General features: G+C 44.6%; 2 protein-coding genes across 2 annotated transcripts; both read left to right on the top strand.

The window, feature by feature from the left end:
* The first annotated feature begins 15,384 nt into the window (after nucleotides 1-15,384).
* LOC125903557 (uncharacterized) lies at nucleotides 15,385-17,058 on the top strand. The gene has a single exon (XM_049600538.1). It carries the CDS (start codon nucleotides 15,523-15,525, stop codon nucleotides 17,017-17,019), a length of 1,497 nt encoding a protein of 498 aa, XP_049456495.1. The 5' UTR covers nucleotides 15,385-15,522; the 3' UTR covers nucleotides 17,020-17,058.
* A 116-nt stretch (nucleotides 17,059-17,174) lies between these two features.
* LOC125903558 (uncharacterized) lies at nucleotides 17,175-18,109 on the top strand. The gene has a single exon (XM_049600539.1). The coding sequence runs from the start codon at nucleotides 17,175-17,177 to the stop codon at nucleotides 17,994-17,996; it is 822 nt and encodes a 273-aa protein (XP_049456496.1). The 3' UTR covers nucleotides 17,997-18,109.
* Nucleotides 18,110-19,058: the final 949 nt, after the last annotated feature.

Here is a 19,058-nt window from a genome sequence, read left to right as displayed (position 1 = left end):
ACACATTCAGAATTCTAATAAAATGCATTTTATGACAGAATTTTTCAAGACAAACCCAAAGTCTAGATATAATCATACATCTTGAAAGAAATAATTCACATAAAATATTTCTTTATCTTTCCTGCTAATAAGAGATTTTAAGGGGCAAATACACGGAAGAAAGATAAAGGGTACTCTTATTGGCCTGGGAGTGAAAGGGTTAGGCCTACGATTTGGTGCATTTTCCATCCCTTTGCATTAATTACATGGAGGTGTGGCATCAGATTGGCTTCATAAAACTCTAACACAGACTGAACAGTTGTAATGCATGGGAATAGTGTATTTTACAGATGAATTACTGTGTTTCGGAGCATGAGATTGACAGTTGCAAATAACACAATAACAGGGAAATGATAGACTGTGATAACTCAGTCAGTTGTATGCAAGACAAGTCATTCATTTCACATTTCCACTGACATATGAAATATTATTTTGCAATATCTGACCATCAGAGCTTTACATATCAAAAAATAATGTTTTTTGAGAAACCGTGACAAAAATGTATTCATTCACGATCAATTTAACATTCAAACAAACCATTTCAGCTAGTGTGTGACATTTAAGTATTTTAGAAAAGGACAAAAAATAAGCAAGGGAGTTTAATTTGTTTGTCCTACTTTTCAGCCTCTGTATTTGCTCGTACTGCTGTGAGACACTGGGATTTAAAAAAAAAAGAAAGTAGCTCTAATTGCCATCTCCAGCAGAGCCTTTTAAGCAACCAAACAATATTCAGAAAGACTGTGATTAAAGGACGGGACAGATGCAGCCACCAGATGTACTCTTGTTTGTGTCATATCTGAGGCCCGTCTTTCTCTCTGGCTATAAAATCCAAAATGGAAGATGCATGCTTGACAGTTGGTGGTCTCGCATGTAAATGAGGTGTGGGACAATTGCAGCAAAGTCCAGCCTAGGCAGGGATTTATAATGACAGTGTGAGTCAGCACTCAGTGCTGAACTATTCTGAGGATCTGACAAATTACATTTCTGTTGAGGACATTATGTGACAAGCACTGGAGGTGAAGTGCTTTATAAGTGCTGGACCTTGAGAGTTGGGGGCTTTTATGGCAGTCACATGATGCGCAGGAAACCTTTGTACCACTTACTTTACTTTGAAGTGAAGCAAATACTAATGTGGTGAAAAAAAAGTAATGTTCAACTACATGCTCTAACTTTGTTTGTTTAGCCATGTCAAAGTCATGTCCTTGACATACCCATGGTCATGTAAAGCCTGGTCACTGGCTAACATGTGCTTGGTGATGTTGTCTCCTCTGTGTGACGGTATGCATGTTGCACATGGACTTATGTTATCCAAACAGTGGTAGCTTGTTGTGTTGGGTGTATAGGTGCAGGTAAAGATGGGGGTGGTTCTGGGAGGCTGGAACATACTGAGCCCTCTCTGTATATTATAATATTGAGTGAAGTCAGAGAGGCAGCGGTGGAACGTAACTGAGTTCATTTAGTCAAGTGCAGTGCTTTGAAATTTCCCAAATCGCCAAATACCGACACTTTAGGTTAATAGTTGGACTGCACCACCAACTTAAAGCGTCGATATTTGATGACCTGGGAATGAGACTCAACAACAACTATCTTTCTCTAGAGTTATATATTGAACCTTTAGGTAACATTTTCAATGCAGAACTTTTACTAGTAACAGTGTATTTTTACAGTGTGGTATTACTACTTTTACTTGAATAAAGGATCTGAATACTTCTTTTGCCACTGCAGAAAGGTGTGAAAGTTCCTGATACCATAGGGGGTGCTAATGAGTGGTTATTTGTAATGGCCTGTCTATATTCATTAGGTCTATTTTTCATTTAACCCATATAACCAGGGGCGAAAATCCCATTTCATAGTTGGGGGGGACAATAAACAGTAAAATTTTAGAGAATAATTCCAGTGGGGAAGAGGAAAAAAAGTTGTAGCCTGTCTTTTATACAGCATCTTTTACTGCAATTTGACGCTTTAATCTTCTCTCTATCTCTGCAACAGGCAGAGTGAATGTCTATACTTATGAGAAATGGCTTAACAACTAAACATTTCCAGCAATTAAACTGGTAAACTCGTTTATAAACAGTGTGCTGTGAGATCTGCCGCTGCGCACCTCACAACCGTGCATAATAGTCGCGCATAATGACCGCTCCTCCTCGGTTAGACTACACGTCTTTCATGTTTGTCTCACTGACAGGTGGAGAGCCTACAGACAGGTACCCATTAGCTACAAGCCGCTCCACCACTGACTGCTCTTGTCCTGTCCTCTCCCTCTTCTTTCTTTCCTGTCCTCTCTGACTATCACTAAACTCTGAGCTTAATCATTAGCTTTTAGCTTAGCAGCACTTGTAATTGAGTAGGCTTTTGAACAATGCAGGAGAAATGTTGCAGACAGTTTATATTATCAGCCTGGGCCTGGGGCTTGTTGTAGCAGTAAATGGGATGTCTTGTAACTTGTGTAAGTTAAACTGTGTCTGTGTGAGTGAACATCTTACCCTGCGATGCGCGATGTGGGCAGCCGGGTCCAGCCACACGCTGCTACTGCTGCCAAGCAGCCCCGCCCGTTGGAAAGAGTGTGGGATATACCACTACTAGGAATGGGAGAGGGGGACTAAATCTTTTAAGATTTAAATAGCACATTATTGCGCGATCATAATGAACACCGCTTACATTGTGCTTTCAATAAATACTACTGCATTGTTCAAAAATTATTAATTGTGTCTCAAATTATTCTGGGGGGGGACAGCTTTACTGAAGGGGGAGTCATGTCCCCCCCCCCAGGATTTCCGCCCCTGCATATAACTACAGTAATTGTGTGTTGGGCTCTTGAGTGCTGCCGGTGCAGGTGACCTACACTCAATACTGAATGCAACCGGTGTAGACAGACACAGACAGAGGACTGAAGCTGCTTACATTGTGTAAGACTAATGGAACTAGATAAACAGGGCTAGAAAACCACAGCCAGCCAGTTGGGCCAGACAATGTTGTTTAAGGAGATACAATTTAGATAAAAGGTATATATGATTAAGCAGCTGAGTATCTGTGCTTTGCCCAGGCAAGAGCAGTATTCAAAGACATCTTTTGTCAGGAATAGAGAATGGAGTCACCTGTCAGAGGTGATTTATGATAGCAAATCCTGACCCACACTGGAGGGCCTGATGACATCGTTTAACATTAGCACTGGGCTCCCACAGGCATGCTCACCCAACTTTTGGCACATTTTACCATGTGTACTGATCAATAAAAAATGTGTGATCCGTGTACCCTCAGTGTCACCTGTATAAGTTACTAGACTGTGATATCGACAGTGCACTGACATCAAGGCTGCCTGTCTGTTTTGCTGCATGTATTTCCTGGCAAGGTCCACTGTGCTAGATATAGAGCTCAGCTGACAGGCTGATGATGGCACCACTGGCAGCAGACACGTCTCTGACCCTTAAATTTTTCGAGGTGTGTAAATCACCCTAAGTGCCACCCTGAAGTGCCCAAAGTGTTTGATTGAGCAGGCCGGGCCCAAATGGCTCAGGAGGTCATCTTTTAAATGCGTCATAGCGTTACAGAACAGGGATGTACCCGGGGAGACTGGTGAGGGCGGGAGCTGGAGATAAATCTCACTGCCTCACCTTGTGCACACTATCCCAGAGGGTGGTGCCGTCTGTCATCTCTCGTTTTTATCGCTGCCAAGAAGCTGGAGCTGAAGTAGAAGCTGAACCTCAAGTGGGTAGGTGGGGATTTGTTATGGTTGTTCAAAAATGTTTTGAAAAGCAGTTTAGATAATTGATTGTCCGTGTTCCTGTCATCGCGCCCCTCAGGTGCAGCCTCTCTCTCATGTCCCTGACAGCTCTCCCGGAGATGCGATGAGAACACTTCGAAAATGCTTGTTGTCATTACATGCTAGTCTGCTTCTAAAAGAGCACATGAAGGGTATTGTACCAGAGAAGAGACTGACTGCACCACTGTGTTGTCCTCTCACTAAGGAAAAGACAAGATTAAAGTTGCAACAAAGCATCCATAATTCATCGAATGAAAATTGTCTTGAGTTGTAGCTGACTGGTAAAACATGGAAATGTTGCTCACCATTGGTCGATGCTGATTGATTGCTTAGCATGAAATTACCATGCATCATATGTGAAGAACTCCCCAGCTGTTACTCAGACAACTAAGCATCTACATTAATATTCATGGGTATTTTCTCCAAAGGAGGCCAGCCTGGATGAGAATTCAAGTGTTTAGGTAGACCTCATGATGGTAATGTATTAAAGCAACATTATGCAAATTTTATTGTTTAAAATAACAGCATCAAAACCATTTTGATGGTACATTGACTTGTACTAGGAAGAATCATGCCTTTGTCTTTCCAACTCTGCATCATGAACGCCTGATCCTGCACTATGTAACAATGGTGAAGGCTCGGATCACTGTAGCACAGCACTCACTAGCTCAGCTGTTTTGTTTTCTTTGCTCAAAGCTTCATCTGTATGTGCGTGATTCTGATGTTTTCTTTGGATACTGTGTGCTGACAGTCTGAAATTTTAAAGAAAGTTTGAAAGATTAAAGAGTAGAAAAATCTAGCTCGGCATTCTCAGTACGGACATCACTGCAGATGAGAAGAGACCAAAGAGGACATTCACAGAGGAGGCAAATAAGAAAAAAAAGGGAGAGAGACTGAGAAAGAGGCCAGACAAGTTTAAACTAACAAACACACAAATGCAGGTTGCAAACTATTTATAATGATACTGTCCAAAAGTATGCTGTAGTGATCTGTCTCACAGCTAATGGGACAACCCTGACAATCCGACAGCTGAGACATCCCTGCTAATGTTATTTATAAAAGATTGTGATAAAGGCTGTGACCTTATTAGTGTCATCTCTATCTCACAGATTTAGAGATGGCAAAAGAGATGGCAAAAGTCTAATTGAAATGCTTAGCAAACTGTGTCTATGGGCTGAAAATGTTAGAGGTACTTAAACAACACAAAGACTTTATGTAATGAATAAAGACTGTGCAGAGGCATATTTTTAAAAAAAATCCTCTTCTCGTCAGTCGACATTTCTTTGGCTTCTGGTGACAAATTCACCAGTTTCAAATCACTCAGCTTATCAACCATTGCATGTGAACAATTGTTCATGAGCCACCTCATGTGTCAGAGTGGAACTCAGGGGAACGGAGATGACATCAATAAGGTTACAGCCTACATCGTAATCTTTCATAAGTAACATTAGCAGGGACATTCTGCTGTTGAATTGTCATTTTCCTGTTAGCAGGACAGTGTTAACACTTTGCAGTCATGCAGGCCTATATTTACAATGGTGGTGAACCATCTTCAAACTGTGAGGCTGTCAAATTCCAAAAGTAACAACATAATGTTCCTTTAAAGGTGCTTCATCTCTGTTTATATGTCTGAGGATTAAGGGGGTTAAAGACAAATTGATTAGCTTCTCTTGTTTTTTACTTCTTAAAGGGAAATTTCAGTTTATTTCAACCTGTCTCCTATCGTCCTAAATTTGTTTCAAGTGACTAGTGACATAGAAATAATAGTTAGCATGTTAGCCGTTAGCCTAGATACAGCCAGGGCGCACCTAGTAGCGTCAGACCTGTTAAAACGTAAGTGAAAGGGCATACTCTTCAAGTGCAAAGTTGATCCGCTTAACAAGTTTTTTTTCCACAAAGACCACCTCATATCGCTAGGATAAATGTCAGAGAACATATAGAAAACGACATGTAAACGTGTTGTCTTACCTTAAGCGTGTGCTGCCATGTTTGTTTACCATTTAGCTCTGCTTTCCAAAGCGTGGCCGAAATATTGCGAGAACAAGCAGCGATCTCATACCATGCCTGCTAACTATTATTTCTATGTCACTAGTCACTTGAAACAAATTTAGGATGATAGGAGACAGGTTGAAATAAACCGAAATTTCCCTTTAATTTCAGATCACTAATACCACCTCTTCACAAATTGATTCTGCTCTGGTTCCCACACCTGATTTTGAACTTTTCAGAGCATTTGAACTAAAAATAAATTTGTTTTGTTCCCAGCTGAAAACAAAAAATAGCAGGTTTTTCTTAACATGAAATGTGAACTGTGACAGCATCAGTAGGCCTGTCATGGTCCACAGATTGGAAAGAGAGGATGATGAAGACAACAATGGAGAAGTCAAGTAAAAAAGCAAAAAATAGGTCCGTGCTTGTTTTTTGCATAAAACAAATAATAGCAGAGCAAAAGCTTGCAGATAATCACTGCAATGCTACTTTACTGCTACTGTTTACTTCTGCTTTGCATTGTGCAATGTCCACCACTGGTTTGCCACATGGCACCAAGGTTCCAAGAGTCTTGAACCGAATCAGTTCAAAGGCATGTAAGGGTGCATCAGAATATTGGGGTCTATTGGAATAATGTGTCTGTTAATTAACTGCAAATAATCACCTGGATGAGAAAAAAAGAGTCTTGATTCCAGTCAGTCTGTTATCGTCATACTCAGGTCAGATCAATGCTTTCCAGTGACTCAGGCCGACACTGTATTATACAAATCAAACTCTCAAACAACACTGTGTTTCTCTTTGACTCAGCTTGTCACTGCTATAGAGAATCTCAGCAGCTCACCACCCTGGCAGTTTACCAGCACTGAGGGAGTCCCTTTGATTGCTTTTTTCCTGTGGGAGGCAGCTGGCTACTATGTGACAGCAGAAAATCAGTGGTGCAGACAAATATCTGTAATTCCACCCACTTTCCCCGCTTCCACCTGTCGGCAATGAAAAAAATCTCGGCCAGCGGGTGAAGCTGGATGATTCTGTGCAAGCAGGGGAAATGTTCAGCATGCTGTGCTATGTTTGCTGGCTGTGCACAGAGAGCAGAGATTTATACAGCACTGGCACAGAATATAGAGGTATACCAGGGTGTGCAACCGTGAAATATGTATGAAGTAAAATTCTAATATTTTTCAACACAGGTCTTTTTCTCATAATTTTAGCCATGGTACTTTGGAATCGCCATCTTTGCTGTTAGATTCAAGAAACATGAACAACAGCAAAACAGTGTACATCCGGGGAAGCAACGCCTCCTAAAGCTGTGGTTCTCAAACCTTTTTCACTGATGAACCCCCTCTGAAATATTTTTTCAGCCAACCATCAATATTTGATTTATTAAACAACAACCATGTTACTGTGGGAAAAAAAACTAATTAAATGTTTTCAAATGTTCAGAATCCATCACTTAGTTTGGTAAACCACTTTTTTCTGTCATCATGCACCAACACTCAGACAGCACTGTACTGAACTGTGTCTCTTTAGGTTGCACTTAGAATGTAGTATAATTATTTCAACAATTGTATTGTGCATGTCTGATATTTTTTAATTTAACATAAAAAAAATCTCACCCCTGCAGGCTACACAAAGTACCCCTGGAGGTACACAAATCCCCATTTGAGAAACTGGGTGTTTCTCAAAGTCAAGGAAGGATCCTTAAACAGCCAAATTTTAGGATGCTACATCATCGAACCCCGCCGAGGGACTGTTCCAATGTCAAGGATCCTTCCAAATTTCACAGAGGAGTGAATTCTTCTTTCAGAGAAATTCCAAGGATACATGTGTATATCATCAGTGGTTATAAAATCCCCATAATGCTTTGCACATGATTTGCTGGAATTGAAGGCGGGGCCTCTTCAATGAAACTTGCACCAGAGATAGTTGGCAGGATTTAGATAAATATGTCATTTATTTGGATAAATGTCTCCAAGAGTTTTTTTTTTAATCACACAAGCCTACAACCTCATAATTTACATTTTCCAATGTGTCCACTGCTGAATAATGAGATTTTTAAAATAATGTGATTTCGATAAAACATAAAAGTTTTTAAATGAATCATTTACAGCAGAGATGGTAAGTGTCCACCTCTCCTCCTCCCCCCTCTATGCACATGATAATGACATGATAATTGCTTTCATTCTGTCCGCTTCAATAGGTGTATTTTTCGGGGAAATCACAGTGAGAACGCCCACAGTGAACGTATTTGAGTATCGTGCAGGTCAGAGCATCACTCATTTGTTGTGAGGTGAACCTATTTCAGAAGATTACACAGCAGTGTCATGTACAGTCAGTGCTGTCAGATGTTTCAGAGCAGTGCTGCTCATCAGATCTTATTATTGCAGTGGAGTGAGTGGTGATACACACATAAAATATTAAACACACATGGATCCAGAAATATATTCTCCCTAAAAGTTACATGACTTTGAAAATACATTTGTTTAAAATTGTACAGCAACATTAGAGAGTGTTAAAATGATCACTGTACCCTTAAACTCCCCCCAGTCTGCTGAGAGTTAATGACGTACACCTGGGGACACTTGTTAGCCTGTTCCAATGTGTGTTCACTGAATGCTAGGGAGGACTCTTACCATGCGGTTAGGATCCTTGATTCTGAGAAACACCCACTGTCACAGCTCAAGTTTTTTTGGTTATTTTTTTTTTTTCATTTCATTCATTCATGTTGTTTCCTGCTTTACTGGGTACTTTACTACTCATTTCAGATCCCTTCACTTCCTGCTCCTGTGTGTTTTCCCTCCCTTTTGATGACTTCACCTGTGTCTGATTGTCTGTCCCGCCCTGATTAGCCTCTCCTGTGTCTCATTATCTTTCCCCTCACCACCACAAGCTGAGTGCCATCTAGTTCTGGAGAGAAGGCACACATCTCTATGGCTGATGTCTCCAACACTCAGCAACTCAAACCCAAACAGTCTAGACTGATGAATAGCACTAGGTTGGGGGAAAATATGTATTTTTGATTTACAGGTGAACTGTTCCTTTAAGAGGTAGCATAAATCTACTTTTACAGAGGTCAACAGGTACAGTAAAATGTCATGAAAGCCTTTGATGGTTTTATGGGGAAGTTATTGCTGTTGCTTACCACATGGAGAGGGAACCATGTGGCTGGGTCTTTAGCTGGTTGTCATAGAGGGGGGAGACATGATGGTGCGTCCCAAGTCTCTTATTTTTATAGTGCTACTGCTAGCTCCTCGCTTGAACCGGAAGTCGTTCGAGGTCCGCCATCTTCTAGGCCATCCCAAGTCTCTTATTTGTGCAGCGAGGAGCTAGCGCTAGGAGCTAGCAGCAAGCTTTAAGCAGCTACGAGCTAGGATGGTCGAGAGGTTCCTAACAGGAAGTCTTTTTCAGCTTGAGGCCATGACGTATAAATACCCGCCCCCTTTATCTGTCTCATTTGAACGAGATGGCGGAGAAATAGCGCAAGTGTACCCATTACATGCAATGAAACGCTGTAATTCACATGCCTACGTGACTACAAAGAGTAACGTTAATGATATTTCGTGCAAGACTGTCATGTTGTTATTAAGTTTATTTCATTCACAATCCGTTGCGTTGTTCAGCGGACTGTCGGTGATGTGTGGCTGTTAAATGTGCAGCTGCTCATGTCCAGAACCACACATGTTGATATAACACCACGCATACACACACACGAACACATTTGCCCATCATTAATTGTCCTGCATGTCATGTGAGTGGAATAATGTTTAATAGCTTGTAGGTAATATTAATTAATATTATCACTTTCATGTTGTTGTAAGCTACTGTCATTACCGTCTGTCCTGCACCTCTCTCTGTCATTGTCTCTCTCTCTCTTTCTGTCTCATTGTGTCATACGGATTACTGTTAATTTATTATGTTGATCTGTTCTGTACGACATCTATTGCACGTCTGTCTGTCCTGGAAGAGGGATCCCTCCTCAGTTGCTCTTCCTGAGGTTTCTACCGTTTTTTCCCCGTTAAAGGGGTTTTTGCGGAGTTTTTCCTGATCAGCTGTGAGGGTCCTAAGGACAGAGGGATGTCGTATGCTGTAAAGCCCTGTGAGGCAAATTGTGATATTGGGCTTTATAAATAAAATTGAATTGATTGAGGTAGACTGACAGGTCTGATGTCTTATTCACTCAGCAGCTGAGTTGTTGAATGATGGCGAGTGGATTTAATAATAGTGATAATAATGATGATGATAATAATAATGATAATGATGCTCATCACAGTGACAGCGGCAGGGCTACAGACCGTTCTTTAATTGCCACAAACTTCGGCAAATGTCTCAATAACAATGGTAATACATGCAAAACTGTGTGACCAAAGTCATGACGGCGGGGGGGTTACGGCTTTGATCAGCGAATATAATGGGACTTGGGATGTACGCCAAATGCTGGCTCCGTTATGCAGCAGATCCAGTTGTGCCGCCGTCATCAGGAATGGACGTCGCTTCATGTGACGCTTCAGAGTAAGGCCGTCTCATGTCTCTTAAACCGACAATGCTCGCTCATCGCTCCTAGCGCTAGCTCCTCGCATTTTTTCCTAGGTGGGAGGGGCTAAACTGCTAGCAAAGTCAGCTAGCAGTAGCACTAGCAGTAATTTAAGAGACTTGGGACGCACCCGATATTGTTCAATGGACATTTTCAGGCAGTCTTTCCTGGAAGACATTCATAGTGTTGCACTCTGATGTACACAAGAACATGGACATCTGACAAGGAGTTTCCCTTCAAATGGGCATCGTCCTCACTGATGAAATCATCAATCAAGGATTCCAAGACAGCTAATGATACATTACCCAGTATCATTTCTGAAGCTAGATGATTAATGACACTAGACTCATCATGGGAAAGCAGGAAGGGTGGGAACTGGGTGTCCTGACTGACCTGGAGGGTGCAAGTTCTTACAGAAGTGTCATTGTTGCCACAGATACGCAGGTTGATGGGTGACCTTGGAGTTGCAGCGCTCTCCCTCCTCCTGCCAGACTTTTTAATGGCATTTTATTGCATTTAAGCACATGTTTAATGCCATTACCTCCCCTCTTGCAGCAAAGTGGCAATACATCTAATGACCTTTTACACGGCGGCGCAGAGGGAATGCATGATAACCTCCTGCAGATCACATCACAGCTGCCTGAGATAGGGTGAATTGAATTGTATGCATTATAATTACTCATCGCTCGCAGGAGGTTAGGCTTATTTCCAGCCAGGCTTTCACTATTTGCATGAAGGCATTTAAAATGCGCAGGGCTCAAGCAGAGTTGTATTGTTAGAATTTTAAATGCAAGAGGATTTTACTTTAAACTTGTTTGTCTTTTCTGTCTACTCTCTTTGAAAGTTACACACAGTAATGAGGTTTAAGGATGTTAAGTTATCCAAACCAACACTAATTCCCTTTGATTCAAGGTGTGTCAGTTTTAAACTTTTTTGTATAAAAAAGATTCCTACATGAATCAGACTAATTTCTCTCACAGATATTATGATGGCTGTGGGTCGAAATTTCAATAATATCTCGGCAGAGAAAACTTCAAAAGAGATTGCAGACTCCAAAGGGGAAAAAAAACAAGGAGGAAGAAAACATAACATAGTGAACTAAAAAGTACCAGAAATGATAAATACTGCAGTAGAGAGCAAAAGACTGTCCAAGTTTGATAACAAAAGAAGAAGACACAGTCAGCCAAAGCTTTCTGCTCCGACTAGTTTTGATTTCCTGTATTCTCCTCTCTGTAATCTACTGACAATTATGCTGTGGTAAGCATCTAGTGCAATATTTTATGGTTCATATTTGCTCTGTTTTCATTCTGAATCCATCTTTGACCCGCTCTGGATTTATGGTTATAAATGAGTCCATCAGCTGTGATAAAAATTCTCAAAGGACGTGCCATTTCTCTGGATAAGAATCAGGATGTGATGAATTAGTTCTTGCAATGTGCTTGCAATAAGATCCCCTATGTGAGAAACTGTTCACACCCCAAAGTTTACCACTGACAGTGTTACTGTAGGTACTGTTATAAGGATAAGGCCATAAACAAAAAAATGCTTAGGGGAACACTGAATGTGCTACATTGCACGTGTATGTAATATGAAGCAGATGTTGCATATTACATACAAATCATGCAAGCTGTTAATTTTATAACTTTGAAATGATTCAAATAGATTTTTGTTTCAGTACACACAGTGCTACACACTGCAGTGATGCACAAACAGTAATGTACCTGTATTCATTCTAATGCATTTTATTTAAAGGGATAGTTTGGATTTTTTGATGCAGGTTTGTATGAGGTTACTATAGTCAGTGTATCACATACAGTAGATGGTGGTAGGCAAAGCAGACAGGACTGGTACACCATAAGCTCAGCAAAGCATTTTTGTGAATGGAGGTTTTTAAGCGAAACGTATTTTAGCCACTTAAATAAAGCCTACCTTAGAAAATCAAGCCTGGTCTCACTCTGAAGTTGTCGAAAAGCAACGCTTGGGAAGTGACTTGTGCCGTCAGAAACCAACAAAAAAGGCGTCCTTTAACATCGGCATGGTACGCAGCTGGTTGCTGTTTTAGTTTAATGGCGCCCGGCGGTGTCAGGGGGACATGTGGCAGGACAAGGACAAAAGTTAAGGCAGTGAAAGTCCATCTGGGGGGGGGAAGTTAATTCACAGTGTTGTACTGATATAGTGTGTCTATTTTGAAAGAGACTGTATGTAAACATTAAATTTCCTGTGAAAACGGAAGTGTATTTTGAAAGTAGACAATGCATGAAACAGGCAGGCACTTGACTCGGTGTCCCAGAACGTCAACAACCAACGAACCCAGGGTACCTTGCACATCGTTAGTGGATATGGAAAGTCCATGACCAAACATCAATATGTGACAAGGTCAGCGAGAGAATGTGTTAAAAAATCTATATTAGTCTAGGGGGACGCTTTGTTGAGAATCACCGCTTTACCTTGCTGTCAAACAGCCCTTTCCTTTGGCACTGTATTTTCTCAACTGTATAACGTCTGTATTTGCATGCAAACTGCAACTGTGTTACACCGCAGGTCAGCCATTCAGGGAGACCTATCAGCAGAAATGAGAGAGGGGAAACTTCTGTGGAAATGGAGGCCCAGAAAGAGCAGAAGCTTACTGTGAACTGTAAATGCATGCTGACAGACCCAAAGAGCTACTGCTGCCTGGACTTGGTTACAACACAACTTCAGGATCTTTCTGAATCAGAAGATTCCAGAGAATCACATTTTACTGGTTGTTTGGTAAGTCATTTCATTTATTTGTAGGTCTTAGGCATTATTTTACCTGATGGTTGCATACAGCAGTGCTCTTCGGCAAGTGTCCCTCTGGCTTATTTGGAGGTGGTTTTACATAATCCTCTTGAGAGAAATGTTCACTGCAAACGCAGCGTTGTCTCAGTCTTGCGGGTGGAGTGTTGATGTCTATATTCAGTGTAACTAGTTACAGCTGTTTTCATTTCTGTATATGTACCACCGTAAATCTATAGAAGAGTGGAGTTCTGTTTCAGTGCGCAACGGCACATTGTGATCCAAACAAATGGAGTTAATTGTTTAACTTAGGTTCAGGAGCAGGACCACGCCTCAACCACTCCTCTAATCACCTGACTAACATATATATACCAGCACAGCTCTACCACAGGCCTCTCAGATCTCTCGAACATTGGCGACCCTACATAGGTTATCTCAGCAAGTGTGTTTTTTGTGCGTACTCACCGATGGATCACGTGTTGCAAGTCAACCTGTCCGAATCAGACTCCGACGACTTGTACGACTCTCTGTTCGAGCCAGGTGATCCTCTGACCCTGTCTCAGCAGTCTGCCGGTAGCCGAAACTCCCAGGGGAGCCGGCTGCGCTCTGTGGTCCACATCCCTCCGTCTCGCCGTGGTTCTCCGTCGGGCTCCATCAACGAGATCGCCCCAACTCCTAGTGGATCTCAGGCCTCCTCTCCTCCGTCCTCGCGGGTGGGAAATCTACGCTGCGTCCACAACCGTGGGAGCCAGCGGCGGTCTTCTCCTCCTCCTTCCCGAAGCGGTGCAGCATCTAGTCGACCTCGCCGCTCCCGCGGGGCTCCGTCACGCTCAACTCGGCCATCTCCTCCATCTCCACGTCCACAGCAAGAGCCCGACATCAGGGATTGGACCATCGCTCAGCTCCAGCGGTTCCTGAGGGCAAAAAACATCCCCTTCCACCGCAGCGACAACAAGTCCAGGCTGTTCCAGCTCTATTCAGCCGCTGTCCGGGCTCCCGAGGCCACAGCTCCTTCTCCCAAGCCGGCCGCACTTCCGGGTCGCCCTCCGAGGCCTACTCCCGCCAGCGTCACCGTCGGTGACGTCACGGCGCCTCCACCACTCCAGCCGGAGCAGCCTCCCTCATTCATTCCCCCAGCCGGGGGTCAGGTCGTATCACCCCCTGTGCCTGCTCCCTCAGACGCAGATATGTCACGCGCCATATCTGCCTTCTTCTCCTCCCTGTCTCGCAGGCCTCCACTCTCACCCCGTGCACACACATCCTCCATCCCCACATCCCTTTCCTCTACCCTTCATTCCAACTATCCTGTTCCAGCTGGCATCGCAGCCCAGGAGCCCCGTTCCGCAGCACAACAGGCTCCTCCGGCGGGTGTTTCACTGCCTTCCACTCTCTTTCCGACGTGTCTCTCCTTACCCCTCCCCTACCCCCTCCCTTCCCCAACACCCTAATGTTTTTTCCTCTGCTGCCGTCTACACTCTGGCCACAGCCACACCACCAGCTCCGCCGGCCTCAGCCATTCAACGCCTCACCCGCCTCGCACTCACTGCGCCAGCAAATACTGTCCGGTAATTATGTAGACCTAGCCCAGCTCATTCAGCCATCTTTTTTCGACAGTAGTCAACCCAGGGAACTGCAGACTGTCCTCGGTCCAGTTCTATTAAAGCAGTCAATGCCAACCAGGTCCAAAGACTTGACTCCTGTCGAGTTTGCTCTCGCTTTCTCCCTTTTTCGCGATGTCATCTGCTCTGCTTTTCCTCACCGTCGATCAGAGCTGGACGACTATCTGTCCATCGTGTTGGACATGGCTTTGCGTTTCGGGGGGACGGGATTTTACACCTACCATGTCCACTTTGCCGCACAAGCAGCCGGCCGGTTGCAGCAGCTAAACCAGGGGACATACTGGGGGGCCCTCGATTCAGAAATATACTGCCGCATTTTCGCAGCTTGTTCCTCCTTCTCCTGCGACTTATGTGGCGCCCCTTCTCACCCGGCGGCTGCAGGCACTATCAGGGCTCCACCACCGCACTCCCGCCCCACCACCCCACGCAATGCTCCGATCTTCGACCGTCTGTCTTCCGCTGCACCCCCCCCTCCTGTCATCCCCAGAGCTAAGGACGCACGTCCCACTGTCAACGTGCCGGTGCCAAAGGGCGTCGACAAGCGCGGACGGCCGATCCTCTATCAGGGCGGCAGGATGGTGTGCAATAATTTCAATCAGTGGGGTTGCAACTCATCCGGCTGCCGTCTCCTGCACGTCTGCTCCTTCTGCGGGGGCGCTCACGCCAGGACCACCTGCCCTCACAATCCCACCAACACAGCAGCATGACTAGAACGTCACCTCGGCACGCCCATCAAGGTACGTGCACTCGCTGCTGCTCTCAGTGATCACCCTGATAGGCAGTTTGTCGATTTTCTCATCTCTGGCTTCACTCACGGTTTTCACCCCGGCATGGAGGTGCTTCCTAATTTTTCCCACACATGTCACAATCTTCAATCCGCTCTCACTGAGCCCGACACTGTTGACACGTTACTGGCAAAAGAGGTCACTGAGGGATTTATGATAGGCCCTTTCGATCATCCTCCTTTCCCCGTATTCCGTATCAGTCCCATCGGTGTCGCCACACGCAAATACTCGGGGAAAAAGAGGCTGATCATTGACCTGTCGTCCCCACACGGCTCCGACATCCCGAGCATCAACAGCCTTATTCCTAGCCCAGATTTCTCTATGCAGTACGCCACCATTGACCACGCCATGGCACTGATTTGTCTGGCGGGACACGGAGCATGGCTGTCTAAGGCTGATATCACGAGCGCATTCAAGGTCTTGCCCATTCACCCCGACTTCTGGTGTTATTTCGGTGTCTGCTGGAAGGGGGCTTACTACTTCTCCGTGCGTCTCACTTTCGGCTGCAAGAGCAGTCCCAAAATCTTTGACTCCTTATCCGAGGCTCTATGCTGGATCCTCTCCAACAATTACAGGCTCCCCTACGTCCTTCATCTCCTTGACGATTTTCTTGTCGTGACTCCCCCGTCCTCACCTCCTCGCCACGGTCTCACTACACTTACGTCTGCATTTTCTGACCTCGGTGTCCCTCTGTCCGAAGAAAAAACTTCAGGACCTGGCACATCCATTGAGTTTCTGGGCATCACTCTGGACTCAATGTCATTCCAGGCTTCACTGCCCTTGGAGAAAGTGCAGCGCATCTCGCTGCTCTTGTCTAATTATCTTCTGACAGACAGATGCACCAAACGCCAGCTGCTCGCTCTCCTCGGGCACCTCAATTTCGCCATCCGCATAATTCCACAGGCAAAATCTTTTCTTTCTCAACTGCTGACCAAAGCTGCATCGATTCCCTCTCTCCACGACCACGTGGTTCTGGACGACACTTGTAAAACAGAAATGCGCATGTGGCAGCAATTTCTGTCACCCTGGAACGGCATCTCATTCTTCTATGATGACTTCATCACCCATCCCGAGGACATTCAACTCTACACGGACGCGGCTCCCTCCGTAGGTTTCGGCGGGTATTACGGGGGGAGGTGGTTTGCTGCCGCTTGGCCCTCCGAGTTCGAGTCCCTCGACACAGAGTCACGCTCTCCCTCGTCTGCTCTGTACGAGCTGTACCCCGTGATCATCGCCACTCTAATCTGGGGGCACGAATGGTCAAAAAAATGCATCAATATCCACTCTGACAACACAGCAGTAGTAGATATAATCAATAAAGGCCGTTCCCGTTCCCCAGCCATCATGCCATTCACTCGCAGACTCACTCTCATCTCCGCTCAGTATCAATTCATCCTCCGTGCATCTCACATTCCCGGTCACCACAACGCCATTGCTGACTCACTCTCCCGCTTCTCTTTCCAGAAATTCAGATGCTTGGCTCCAGACTCGGATGTCCATCCCACACCAATCCCACCGTTTTCAGCGACCATATTCAGCTAAATCCTCATCTGGCAAATCTCACTCACACCTCCCAAGAAGCCATCCTTAACAGTTTAGCACCAAGCACGCTATCCGCTTACCTCACCGGCTGGAATTCTTTCAAGAATTACCACACTACTTATCATCTACCGTTTCCCTCTCTGGACGCCTTGTCCATGTGCAACTTCATCACACACTGTCATACCGTAACAAAAATCCGGGCCTCCAGCATACAAACATATCTAGCTGGTATCAATTTATTCCATAAATTATCCACCGGCCTCCCTTGTCAATCAATCTCGCATGCTCACGTCACCATGCTAATCAAAGGCTTACGAAAGCAAGAACCAGCGCTGACAGCCAGACGCCTCGCCCTCACCTCCGATCTGCTCTGCTGCTGTATACACACTCTGCGCTCCGGTTACATCTCCCCCACAGTCGACTTAACACTGGAATCAATGTTTCTACTTGCCTTCTTCGGATTCCTGAGGTGCTCTGAATTCGCTCCAACATCATCTGTCTACGATCCTTCCCGTCATCCCAGTCTATCCGACATCACCACCCACACTTCAGACTCGCTCATATTCACGCTCTGCAGGAGTAAAACTGATCAGTTAGGAGTAACCTTTCCCATCTACATCTTCCGCCTCAACTCCTTTCTCAGCCCGCACGAGCCATTGACCAGATACATCCACACCCGGTATTCCGCCCACGCTTCACCACAAGATCCCCTCTTCCCCACCGAAACAGGGAGGATGGCCACCCGTTTCTGGTTCCAGAAACACTTCCATAACATCCTCCGTCTCTCCGGAATTTCATCAGATCATTACTCTTGCCATTCGTTCCGCATCGGCGCCGCCTCCTCAGCCGCCAGATCAGGTATTTCAGACCAAGTCATTCAGGTCCTCGGCCGCTGGTCTTCACAAGCATATCAAACCTACATCCACAATAACCTCAATGATCTCCGTCTAGCGCACGACAGACTAAGCCTCACTTAATCAGACTCTTTTGGGGGCTTCCTAACTGCACGGGCTCATCAGAACACGAGACGGAACCCCCACACTGAGTCTCTCCGCCCACATCTACACCTCACCCAGTCCGACCCTCCGATGACGTCATCACCATCCCGTTCATTCACCTGCCAATCTGCACTCCCCCATTCATCACCACCCCATTCATAACCATTTTCTGACATCACATCCTTATTAAACCTTTAAACTGCATATCGTTGTGGTGTGGTCCTTGCTAGTGAACTAGCCAGCGGCATAATACAGTTCATGGCACAGTTGGGCTTTAACGTAGGAATACAGATGTTATACGTTTGAGAAAATGTAGCACCAAAGGAAAGGGCTGTGTGAGGGCAAGGTAAAGTGGTAAAAATATTCTCGATATAGCATCCACTTTGACTGATAATATTTTTTTTCAGTGGCCTTTTTTAAGTGGCTAAAATATGTTTTGCTGAAAACCCCCACCAACAGTGGTGCATTGCTGAGCTTCTGAGGTGCTAGATGACTACCTCATACTGCCCCAGTTCAAAAAAATCTGTGCTCTACCTTTAATGGATGCAGACAGACTTGTGCACACGTCTGATCAAACTAAAGTCCCAACATTTTATCCAGTGTTGCATTCTCTCAAACTTTTCCTGCCCATGCAACCTTCCCTGTTTCATTATTGATTGATGGCTATTTGTATGCAAGGCACCAGCAGACATTCAGACACCAAACACCTGACTTTAATCCTAATATCTCGGGTAACATGGCAAGTTGCTGTCGTCAGGCAAAGTCACAGAGGACTGCAGAGTCAACACACTGCAACACAACAACACCTCCAGCAGCGTCTGTAGCACCTTTTAAACCCATTCTGGGTTTGATTCCACCCTTGGGATCTTTGTTACATGTTCTATACCTCTCTTTCTCCCTGTTTTGTCTCTGCCTCTACTCTTTTAACGTAAGGGAGGAAATGCCAAAAATAATCTAATAAATAAATAAATAAATAAATAAAGGATGTAGCAAGGGACAAAAATGTTGGAGCTCGATTTCATTATTAACTACACTTTTTGT

This window comes from Epinephelus fuscoguttatus, linkage group LG16, assembly GCF_011397635.1.
Source record: "Epinephelus fuscoguttatus linkage group LG16, E.fuscoguttatus.final_Chr_v1".
Classification (NCBI taxonomy): Eukaryota; Metazoa; Chordata; class Actinopteri; order Perciformes; family Serranidae; genus Epinephelus; species Epinephelus fuscoguttatus.
This window is presented reverse-complemented; position numbering and strand designations above follow the sequence as displayed.